The sequence below is a fragment of the Peromyscus leucopus genome, chromosome 10 (assembly GCF_004664715.2).
Source record: "Peromyscus leucopus breed LL Stock chromosome 10, UCI_PerLeu_2.1, whole genome shotgun sequence".
NCBI classification, from domain to species: Eukaryota; Metazoa; Chordata; class Mammalia; order Rodentia; family Cricetidae; genus Peromyscus; species Peromyscus leucopus.
This window is the reverse complement of record NC_051071.1, coordinates 90,446,938-90,459,303: the sequence shown is the minus strand read 5'-3', so window position 1 is coordinate 90,459,303 and position 12,366 is coordinate 90,446,938. Positions and strand designations below refer to the sequence as shown.

At 44.5% G+C, this 12,366-nt stretch overlaps 1 protein-coding gene across 3 annotated transcripts in view; it reads right to left on the bottom strand.

Moving 5' to 3' along the window:
• The window catches only part of Znf326 (zinc finger protein 326), a 45,898-nt gene extending 40,580 nt beyond the window's left edge, over positions 1-5,318 (bottom strand). The window contains exons 1-2 of one of the 3 annotated variants that reach the window (XM_028867345.2): positions 5,166-5,318; positions 2,930-2,974 (exon numbers count right to left, since the gene is read on the bottom strand). In XM_028867345.2, coding sequence (XP_028723178.1) covers positions 2,930-2,974; positions 5,166-5,181 — 61 coding nt within the window. In that variant the 5' untranslated portion in view covers positions 5,182-5,318. The remainder of the gene's footprint in view (positions 1-2,929; positions 2,975-5,165) is intronic. The other 2 variants (XM_028867346.2, XM_028867347.2) reach the window with 2 other exon arrangements.
• Positions 5,319-12,366: the final 7,048 nt, after the last annotated feature.

The window sequence follows — 12,366 nt, the reverse complement described above, 5'->3', positions numbered from 1 at the left end:
GCCCTTTTCCATGGGCTATTTACCTAAGAAGGGTATGAAATAAGGAAAATATGGGTGTAGATGTAACCAATCGTCTTATTAAAATAAGAAACACAGAGCCAATGTAAAAGAGAAAGCCGAGAGGTCAGAGCTCAGAGATAAAATCTTACCTCCTGCAGTGCTCCTAACTTCCCCGAGAGAGAGCTACTTCCTGTTTGTCTGTGTTTAAATAGTCTTTCTGTTCTGCCTTCTCATTGGTTGTAAACCAAACCACATGACTGCCTCATCACTGCCTGTAAGTACAGCCCTCCAGGTCTTAAAGGCGTATTTCTCCAATACTGGCTGTATCCCTGAACACACAGAAATCTACCTAGCTCTTCTAACCATCACGCTCTTGCTATGGCTCTAATAGCTCTGACCCCAGGGCAACTTTATTAACATAAAATTAAAATTACATTTCAGTACAAATAAAATATCACCATATATGGGAGACACTGGAATAAAAATCCTTCCCAAAACACGGTGTAGAGAACACCTGTACCACTGCCTTCTACTTTATTTCAATAGAAATAGGAAACCCAAGGCTAACAATGTATTATGGGCTTCATTTGGAACAACAAATCTTTTGTTAGTATTTACTGAAGTCTGTTCCATTTGTTGTCCAGACTACTTTAAAGTTTGCATCCTTACCTCCTTTAATTCTATGCTCAAATGTTATCTTTCTCTTGAGCCAGTGACTCTAAAATCACAGTGCACACATATAACCTGTCTTTCTCCCTGAATTATTTTTCCCCCCAACAATTTTTATCTTCTAACACAGAGTATGTTCTTTTTAAAACTATTTTCTGCATGTTTCATCCCTTTAGACTGGAAATTAGTTCCACAAAGACAGAATTATTTGTCCATTCTGTTCACAGGTTCTCTGTTCCTAGCTCTCAGACCATTACCTAGATAAACAGCAAGTACTAAAAAAGTATTGTTAAATGAAGTCAAAACCCCTGAAATTAAGTTTCTCATTTACAAAATGCAGACAACTAAGACCTCAAAGTAATTTCAAGTAGTGGACATTAGCCAGAGGTAAAAGCCAAAATCTTTTATTCAAAGTACTCTGCCCACACAGAAAGGGACCCTCTACCTAAAATTAAGCATCAAAAGGTCTAGGCTACCGCCTATACAATATTCATGTAGAAAATGTTTCTAGGAAATTCTGACAATATCTTCAAATAAGAATCACTACTGGAATTATATCAGAAAAAAATTTAAAAACTGCAATATTAGGGATTTTGTAATACATTAGTAATGAACGAAACTTGATTTATGTGATTTTTGAATTCCAAGTACTATCTTTAGAAATCAACTCTAATTCTCCAGTACAGCTTTCTATCATTCCAAAACCCACTTGCCTTATTTAACTTCAGTTTAAAATCTTGGATTCATTTTAATTAACTCTCTGTTTTCTACCCATTATTAATAGCTTTCACATTCTATTAATTTCCTATAGGAAACATCATAACATTTTTTAAATGAGCATTATCATTTCCCTACATTCAAATGTATTAAAAGTTTTTCTTGAGCCAAATTTCTAGCCTGATGTGGACACAGAATTAAGCATCCTTTGTAAATTTCACTATGTCACTATTCTCAAAAATATATTCCTCAGCACTCACTAAATACATACTACTTTATATATGACAGTAGACTTTCTCAAAGTAGTATCTGAAGTACCTCTTAATCTTAGGGATGATAAAGATTAACTATATAAGGTTGGGGATTTTGCTCAGTGGTAGAGCGCTTGCCTAGCAAGTGCAAGGCCAATTCTCAGCTCCGGGGGGAGGGAGGGGGCTATATATATATATATATATATATATATATATATATATATGCGTTTGGAGGGATGGCTGGCTCAGCAGTTAAAAGCAAGAGCATCTGCTGCTCTTGCAGAGGACCCAGGTGTGGTTCCTAGCACATCAAGTTGCACACAACCATCTGTAACTCCAGTTCCAGGGGATCCAATGCCCTCTTCTGATCTCCAATAGCACTGTACACACATGGTACACATATAGAAAAGCAGGCACATAAATAGTATTTTTAATGGCATAGTCTTTGGTAGCACATTTGCTTTGGTTTCGTAACTATTTGATAAAATAGCCGGATGTTTCTCTGGTAATCAAAGATATTTAACACTGCTCCCTCATGTCTTTCATATAATGGTTTGGTTTGGTTTTAACCTCCAAATTACTCTGTACTTTCTTTTCTATTATCATCTTGTATGGCAGGGCCTTGACTTTTAATAGTTTTCAAAACAATATGCATGGTATTCTGCACGACTCTTATGATCAACACTAGGCTTTTGTTAACAAGCAGCCAGGGCTCTTCATGTGCTTTTTTGGACAGATCTTTATCATTCATATGGTCAGTGAAAAATGGCCTCAACAGCAAAGCCAACATGCATTCCAACAAAGACAGCATAGGACCAAGACTAAGTCTACGTAATCTATATAAGTGAACACCAATGTCTAATTCAAAAGTAATTCAGCCAGTGTCCTGCCACTGGTCATTCAGAATGTAGTCATAAATTAAATAAAAGAATCCTAAGTAAAACAAAACAGATACAAAGTCAAAGTAACTTAACTTCTTTTTCTGTTCCCAAGTGCAAATGCTACATAGAGCTGAAGCTATCACTCAGTGGCTGAATACTTGCGTGACCTTCATGAGACTCCAGCAAGTGTACACATGCGCGCACACACACGCACACACATACACACACACCAGAAAAACACTATACACAGAATGACATTAACACTGAGATTTAGGAATCAAGAGTCAAAACAATATCTGAAACAAAGTAGGTCAGCTTTTTGCATTGATACTTGTGCTTTTATGGGTATGTAAACAAAGCTAAAATATATTCCCTCAACAAAATTAAAAGGAAATGAAAGAGGATACTTACCATTAAAGCCCTGGTAAGTATTCCTGGAAGCAGAGTGTATGTAATCTACGAAGACATTCAATAGAAAGGAATTAGTGCAATGTTAACGAAACCCAAAATCATACTCATCTACTTACAATCAATTTTTAAATGTCATTAACTCAATTACCAAAAAAACTGTGGTACAAATAATTACAAAATCCATTTGAGAAAACACATCACTCCTTCACTGCCTAATGGCAATGTAAGAACAGTTTATAGTCCATATATGTAACTGCCAAAAGAGAAGACCCAGTACTAATTCACACAAAGTAAGAAAAAAGGAAAGCAGATTATGTATCAAATGATGCAAAAAGGAAGATACATTTGAGAACTCATGGTATGGAACAGAAATGTTTCAAGGTCAGCATTGGTTTTAGCACTTAATCTGTTCTCTAAAGACTTCAGGAGCTCATCTGAAAAACACACATGCATATATGTATGAGTGTGTGGGCTGCATCCATCCAAGCATAATGTTAAAGCCTTTATTTAACTCTACAAATAAAGACTGAAAGAACAGAATTTAATACAGAGCTTCTGGAAATAACAGAACCCTGGCACAAGACACAGGATCAGATTCAGATACACTCAAATTCTATGGCCCAACTGCAGCAGTGGCAGCTGAGGATGGGCAGTTAAGATGTTATTATCACTGATATTATTATTGTTATTATAATGATAATGAAAAGCAAACATGCCAAGTTTACCGTTATTTTTCAATTCTCTACAGAAAAGGCATTTCCTTACTGACTTACTGTTCCCCCTGTCCTCCTCCCACTTGGCACACGCACACAAATAAACACACACACACACACACACACACACCCCACAAGGTTAACTTCGGGGACACCACGTATGTTGGCAATGTCATCACTTCGTTATGAAAACATAATTTATTTTTTCTTTTCAATGTCAACTCTGCCTACTACAAATAGTTGTAATTTAGAGTCACCTATATCAGAATGAGTCACAGCCCAACACTAAAGCACAAACTGGGCAGTACACTATTCTGAAGAGCTGGACTATTCCAAAGCAACTGCAAAGTATACCAAAAAGGGTCTCCTTTCCTGTACTTATATTTGACAGCCTTAACCTGCAGCAAATCAAAAATCCAAAGCTCATTCAATATAACATGAGCTAAGATCACATCTTCTTCAATGTTAAAGACTTTTTTTTTTTTTTGTGGAGGCAGAGGCTTCCTTACAAGAAATGAGCCGGTTTTATCTAGAAATATCTAGTTCCTCGAGATGACACTCAAGCTTCATCCCACAAACTGCCCCAGGTCTCCCTAACACTGTCACTGGTGGATCACGTTATCTTGACACTAATCGCTATATAAAAGTTGAGCCAAGGTCTGAAGACGCCGAACTAACTGTACTTCACGGCCCTGGACAGAACGGCTGAGAGAACCGGCGCAGGAAGGGCTGAAAATCATCCTTACGGTGCCGTTTATTTATTCAGTAAGTCCAACACGGGCTGCCTGCCGTGCACAGATCTAGCTGAACGTGAAGGGCACCTGGGGCTTGCTGTGGACAGAATTCTAACTGAAGCAGCGTTCACACACCAGCCCCGCCACCACCCCTTTAAAAAAAAAAGTGCCCTGGTGCACGGAACTGCTCCAGACGAGGTATTTCCAGGCAGGTAAACGGGGGGTGAGTTATTAAACAGCCCGGTCGGCTACGCGGTGTAAGAACTTGCAGGTTCCGGCTCGGGGGTGGGGATTGGGGTGCGGGGGGATGGATGGAAGCCCACCCCGACGGAACGCTTCACACTCGCCTCCCGCGGAGACGCACCGCCCGAGCCTGGCCGAGGGTCAGCCGAGCCCGGGGCGAGCCGTGAGCAGCGAGGGCTCCACCCGCCCGCCCGCCGCCCGCCCGCCCCCGGCCGCGGCCTCGCGGGCCCCGGGCCGCCCCCTCCGCGCAAGGCCGGGAAGTTGCAGGCGGCCCCGGGGCGAGGCTGAGGCCGGAGCCCGGAGGCCCGCGGGGCTCGCAGCGAGGCCGACCCCGCGGGCGGCGGTGGGGGAGCAGCCAGGAGGGGGCTCCCCGGCCGGCCGCACAGCCGCGGAGGACAGGGCCCCGGCCCCGGCCCGCCGGCGCCGCGCGGCCCGCAGAACAAAGCCACACGGCCATCTTGAGGCGGTAAACAGACCCCCGGCGCAGGCCGCCCGCCGCCCGCCCGCCCGCTCGCCTCGGCGGCCCGCCCCGCGCGCCGCGCTCACCGTCCTCGAAGTCCATGGCGGACGCGGTCCACGGGGCTGACGGCCTCGGCGCCGAGCTGTGGTGGCCCGCGGCAAGGCGCCCGCGACCCGACGGTCTCCACACGGACCGGCCCGCACGACCGAGAGCGGCGCTACTGGCCGGGAAAGCCGCAGGCCACAGCGAGGCTGGGGGGGCGGGGCCGCCGGGCGCTGCCAGTCGCGGCTGCCCGGGCCTTGGATTGGCGGAGGCGGGGCGGGTGGGCGGGGCTCCCGCGGCGGGGGGCGGGGTGCAGGGGGGCGGGAAGCGAGGCCGCCGCCAGGGCCTCCCGGGTCCCTGACCCTCTGGAGCCGGGGCGGACGGAAGGTGAGAAGGGACCGCCGCCGCGGAAGGGTGGCCGGCGTGCGTGGCATGTGCTGGAAGGGCTCCCGGGGGCCGGCCATGTTTGAGCCTGGCAAGAGCGACGGGGTCCCGGAGGGACTGCCTCCCTCTTGCACAGACTAATCAGATCACAGAGCGACCTTTGGCTTTTTGGTTGGCTGCGGACGCGACCGAGGAGGAAAATTTTCATGCACTTTCATGCACGGGAGCTCCTTTCTTGTAGACACAGAAGTCTGGGGCGTGCAGAGGAGCACAGAGTGCTAAATACGAGACAATCATAAGACTATCCCAAGACAGGCTCTTAGCCACGGCTGGGTTTTAAGGTGTAAGTAAAAAAACAACTGTGAAAATTCACAGATGGGAAAGATTTGGCAGGAAGAGTCCACAGCTCGAAGGCACACACACACACACACACACACACACACACACACACACACACACACACGGGAGCGGGGATATTATTCTGCTCTGGAAATCATGTTGGGGACAGAGGCAGAGGTATTATCAGGAACAATATGGTGAAGACTATTTTGGTCGATGTGAGTTGAACCATAGTTTTAAATAATGTCCTTTTTTCCCAAAGAGCAAATAGTAGTAACAACGAATTGGTTTCCAGATAAGAAGCCGAAAATCAAATTATTTTTGCGCCTTTTCAGGGTTCTTTTCAACTTGCTGAACCGAGTTCTGAGGAAGCAGGAAATGAACCGGGAAGAACAACAAGGTGTATTGCAGTAGCCCCGAATCTGGGTAGGGCATTGTTTCCTCCTCCTCGCTTTCCTTCTCCACCTCACTGACTCATCTTGTTCTCCACCCTTTTCTTGATTCCCCCTTTTTTCCTCCTACACGTGTTTTCTGTTCACCTGGGTTGAACATGTTGAAAACCGAACCCACAATTTCCCTTCTCAAACCTGTTTATCCTCCTGTCTTCTTTCATCTGTTCATGGCACCGTAAGCCGCCACCCACTCATCCCAGCCGGAAGTTTGAATGTCATCCACTCAAGCCTCCCACCTCCAGTCCACATACTGAACCCTTTCATCTGCTTATCACCACCTAAAATGTCTTGTCTGTCCCATCCTTCCCATCGCCACTGCCTGCGTTAAGACACTCATTATCTCTCTGCAAAACTCCTGCATTCACTTTCTAATTAATTTCTCTGCCCTTCAGCCTCACGTATTCTCAGCCTCCTCAGGCTGAAGTGATCTAAATGCAAATCTGAACATGTCATTCCCGCAAGGAAGGCATTGAGTAGATCTAATCAAAGTTGCCTAACATAGAACACAGGCAGAAGATGGGGGATACTGCTGCCCCCTGCCCGCTCCCTATATTTCCTTCCCCTCCTCCTCCCCCTCCCTGTCTTTCCTCTCTCTCATTTATAAAAACTTCTTAAATTATGAATATGCATTGTCTGTGTGTAAGTGCACATGATTGCAGGTGCCCTTGGAGGCCAGAAGAGGGCACCAGATCACCTGCGACTGGAATTACAGGTGGCTGTGAGCTGCAGGACATGGGTGTTAGCAACAGAACTCAGCCTCTCTGGAAGAGCGGCAAGCACTCAGCCACAGAGACATCTCTCCAGCCTACCCTCCCCATTTTGGTTATCATCCTCTGACTCTACTTCCCCAAACATCCTTTTGCTTTTTCATGGTTCTTGACTTTATATTAGTCCCTCTACTGGGAACCATCTGCAACCTGATGCATCCTCAAAACATAACTCAGAATTTACTTTTATAGAATACGTTCCCAGATCTCATTCCCATGTTCTAGACTTGTACTTCTCGAGTATACCTTTGAACACGATTCAAACTCGTTAAAACGAGTTCATCATCAGTCAGTCATGCTGGCTGGGGGCCAAGAATATCCATCCTAACAAACTTCCAGAAGCAGCGACTGATAGAAAACCACACTTTAAGAAGCAAGGCCTTACAGCGGTGTCTCCCTGCATTAACTAATTTGGCTTTATACCCTGTTTATTCAAAGCTCCTTGCAATTATAATAAGGTCTTCTTTGTACCCTTGGTGTCAAGAACATGTTTACTAAGTAAAACTCAACTCTCCCTCGATGTTTTTAATGCTTTTCCAGTTATCATTTTTCTCCCAATTTACCTTCTAGCAAAGGAATGATTTTGTAACTGAAGTCCTAAGACCTTAGCATGGCTGAAAGGGAATAAACATTAGGTCACTCTATTTTGTGTTTCTCCTCTCTCTCTCTCTCTCTCTCTCTCTCTCTCTCTCTCTCTCTCTCTCTCTCGTGTGTGTGTGTGTGTGTGTGTGTGTGTGTGTGTGTGTGTATGTGTATCACCCCCTTCCCCTCACCTTCCCTTCCCTCCCCTGGAAGAGAAAATGGCCAGGCACGGAGCTACTAACTCAAGAAGAAGCTCAAACTTGTACTGAGAGCCAGCATACTCGTGTCTGTTCTCCCTCTCCTTCCTCTTGCTAACTAGGAAGCATTGTCGCTTGGGTAGTTGGTCATATGGAGTCACACTTGGTGTCTCAGTCACTGTCCCATTGCTGTGAAGAAACAGCATGAACGTGACAATTTATTTTAAAAATTATTTGCTTGAGGCCTTACTTACAGTTTCAGAAGGTGGGTCCATGGCCATCATGGCGGGGAGGCATGTTGCTGGAGCAGTAGCTGAGCGATTAAATCTGATCCACAAACAGGAGACAGAGAAACTGGGCCTGTCCTGAGTTTTTGAAGCCTCAAAGCCCACCCCAGTGACACACCTCCTCCAACAAGACCACAGCAGCTAATCCTTCCTACACAGCCCAAGTGGAAACCAAACATTCCAAAATACGAGAATGGGGGCCATTCTCATTCAAACCACCACACCCTGCACTGCAAAGAAAGTCATCAGCTGTTCCTACATTATTATTTATTATTATTTATTCGACGGATTCTGAGCCCCACCCACATACCATGCATCATTATCGTATGTCATTGTTATTACTTGCCTCCCAGAGTCCAGCTACTTTCCCTCTTATTAAGCTCAGCTTTGTACCCTAAGGGCCCAGTCCTTTGTACAAAGCCATATGTCATTTCATCTTTTGTATATTTTACCACAGACAACAGGTTAATGAGTTACAGACCAACAGGTCTATAAAAGATTTGAAAAGATTTGGGGGCTGGACTGTTTACATGCAGAGGTGCAAAGGCTATGGGGATTGATGTCAGGCACAGGCTACAGGGACAAGGAGGAAATGAGAGGTTACTCCTAGGACCTGTTCCTAAGGGAAATACATCAGAGACACTACAGCCTTGAACCCAAGAGGAGTTAAGTATCTGAGCTCCCTAATGACCCGGAGTCCTTGGTTCCTCGGCTCAGAACCCTCTGCCTCCACACCAACAGCACGGGATGCCTGCCATGTCTGGGGACAAAAGAGCATTTTCACGCGACTGCACCATGATTGGCTCATCTGTGTTCCTCTCTGTTCACTGTAAATGTTGCCTCTTTCTAAACATCTCCCTAAGGTCGTAATCAGAATCCCACTCCACGGAACACATAGAGTTGCACAGTAAGATTTTTGTTACCACTTATGAGTTCGTTATGGCCTTGCCTGGAACCTTGTTTATGCTTTTTCCCTTAGAAGGCCTGGTTGTCACCATGAATGATGAATGGGGAGGAGCATTTACCAAATCTGCCTACAAAGACTAGCAGACATTGGATCCCCAAAACTGGAGTTCAAGGTGGTTGTGAGCCATCTGATGTTGGTGTTGGGAACGAAACCTGAGTCCTTTGGAAGAGCAGGAAGCACTCTTACCTGATGATCCACCTCTCCAGCCTGATTAGAATGTGTTTTATACCTAAGACTTACTTGAAGTTTCTCCCTGATTTTAGTATAAGACTTTAAAAGGACTCGGAGTCTCCAAAAGCTGAAAGGAATAATTGTAGCTAGAGTTTTTCTGCCTGGCCCACAGTCAGGACAAATCTCTGTCACCCACCAGTCCCACAGCCGCTCAGACCCAACCAAGTAAACACAGAGACTTATATTGCTTACAAACTGTATGGCCGTGGCAGGCTGTTCTTATAGCTTAAATTAATCCATTTCCATTAATCTATACCTTGCCACGTGGCTCATGGCTTACCGGCATCTTCACATGCTGCTTGTCATGGTGGTGGCTGGCAGTGTCTCCCTGACTCAGCCTTCCACTTCCCAGAATTCTCATCTCTCCTTGTCCCGCCTATACTTCCTGCCTGGCCACTGGCCAACCAGTGTTTTATTTATACAGAATGATATCCACAGCAAATAATAACAAAATAATTAATTTTTGTTACACGCTAAATACTAATGAGTATTCAAAGCACTTTGCATGTATTATCTACCTATGATGTGTGTACTCCTATCACCCCCAATTTACTAATGAGATAACCTTATTTGCTCAAGATACCCAGCTCACAAAGCATAGAGTCAAACTCAGTCAGCCTGGGCCTAGAGCCCAAGCTCATATATATAATTTATCATTGTGAAGTACATGCCTACTGTGACCTACTGAGCACCTGTTATATGCGAAGGACTTTTAAATAAATTTTTTATTAAAATGTAATTACATTTTAATGTAATTTAATGTAATAGCTGGAGAGATGGCTCAGCAGTTAAGAGCACTGGCTGCTCTTCCAGAGGACCTGAGTTCAATTCCCAGCAACTACATGATGGCTCACAACCATCTCTAGTGGGATCTGATGCCCTCTTCTGGCATAAAGTTGTACATGTAGATAGAGTACTCATATACATAAAATAGATAAATCTTTTATATTTATATATAAATAAATCTTATATATATAAGTAAATCATATATCTATGTGATATATATATATATATATATATCTGCATCATTTTTCCCATTCCTTTTTCTCTTTCCAGCCACTGTCATGTACTCCTCTTTGCCCCCTCCCAACATCATGACCTCTTCCCCTGGGGAAGACTATTTCTCTCGCTCTCGGCATCCCTCCATTGCCTGTTGTTCCCCGTCTGTGGACAGAGCCCTGTAAGATTCCCTCCTTCCATGCTGACACGTCTATTGCTGGTCTACTTCTTCAGGTCTTGTTTAGACAGCCATCTTGTTAAGGTATCGTGGGTGCCGCTTCCCTGTCACTCCTAGGAAACACAATCCCAAGCAGCTTTCCTGGTCCTCTGGCTCTTACAATCTTTCCAGCCCCTCACCTTCCAAAATGTTCTCCAAGCTTTATTAAGGCACAGGAATTATGTTACAGATGTATCAGTGAAGTTAGAAATCCCGCGATCACTTGCTCTCTGCGTTTGCCCAGTTGTGCTTTTCTGTATGGTCTCCACTTGCAAAGATAAATATCTTTGACATAGTGTGAGGACGACACCTATCTATGGTTATGAAGACAGATAAGTAGAATGCAGTTAGGAATTATGCTAGTTTAAAATAGTGAAATGGTGGTGGTAATACGTTCTTCTCTAAGATCCATTACCTCAGGCGGTTGGCTAGGTTTCCCATACCAGCCATGATTTCCGTCTTAGTGAGTGACTAATTGGTCTAAAGACTCCAATTACACAGACATTGGTTGCTGCCAAGATATGAGTGCCACTATTGCATCTTTACAGTTGCTAGGCCATCACTAGTAACCCCAGTTAGTCATTGCAGCTGGGTAGGAGTATTGGTTTCCCTTGGAAACGTGCACAGCAAAGATGGCTTCAAGTTAAGATCGCTTCCTTGGACACATACTACATATGCTGTACTTTCCTGGGAAACAAGGTTTGTTTTTCTCTAAGGGATCAGCTAAAACTGTATTATCCAACCATTTTTCTCTCTTTTTTTATTTTAGCAAAGTAAACATAGATTTATTAAGGTCAAGTAAGAAAAACCCCAAAGAGTAGGTGTCTTGGCTGGAGTTTCTATTGCTGTGAAGAAACACTGTGACCACATCTTATAAAGGAAAGCATTTAATTGAGGTGGTAGCTTATAGATCAGAGGCTCAGCATTATCATGGTAGGACATGGCAGCAGGCAGGCAGAAATGGCGCTGAAGTGGTCTGAGACACTGGGTGGTATCTTGAGCATATATGAGACCTTAAAGCCTGCCCCCACATTGACACACTTCCTCCAACAAGATAACACCTACTCCAACAAGGTCACAGCTCCTAATAGTGCCACTCCCTTTGGGGACCATTTTCTTTCAAAACACCACATTCCACTCCCTGGCCCCCCAAAAGCTTGTAGTCAAATTATAATGCAAAAATGCATTAAATCCAACTTCAGAAGTCCCCATAGTTTATCCCAGTCTCAACAATGTGTTAAAGTCCAAAGTCTCTTCTGAGATTCATCCGATCTCTTAACTATAATCCCTGTAAAATCAAAATCAAAAAGCAGATCACATACTTCCAACATATAATGGCACAGGATATATATTACCATTCTAAAATGTAGGGAAGGGAGCATAGTGAGGAAATACTGGACCAAACCAAGATGGAAAACCAGCTGGGCAAACTCCAAACTCAGGATCTTCATGTCTTATGTCAAAACAGTCTTCGATCTCCAACTCCTTTCAGCTTTGTTGATTTCTTTCTCTTGGGCTGGTTCCACTCCCTGTTAGCAGCTTTTCTCAGCAGGTATCCCACCTGGCATCTCCAACATCTTGGGTTCTCCAAGGTAATCCAGGCTTTAACTTCAAAGCTTTATGCAATGGCCTCACCAGGGACACTCCTGACATATGCCTGACCTCAGTGGCTTTCCTTGGTCAAAGAGGCAAATTCTATAACCCTTTTCTTCTGTTCTTAAGTCCAGAACCACGTGGCCGAAGGTGACAAGTTCTGCTGCTTGTTAGGGCTCCCTCGTTTAACTACATCTTCACCAGTTTTCTGTCTTCCTTCACTGCCTAAA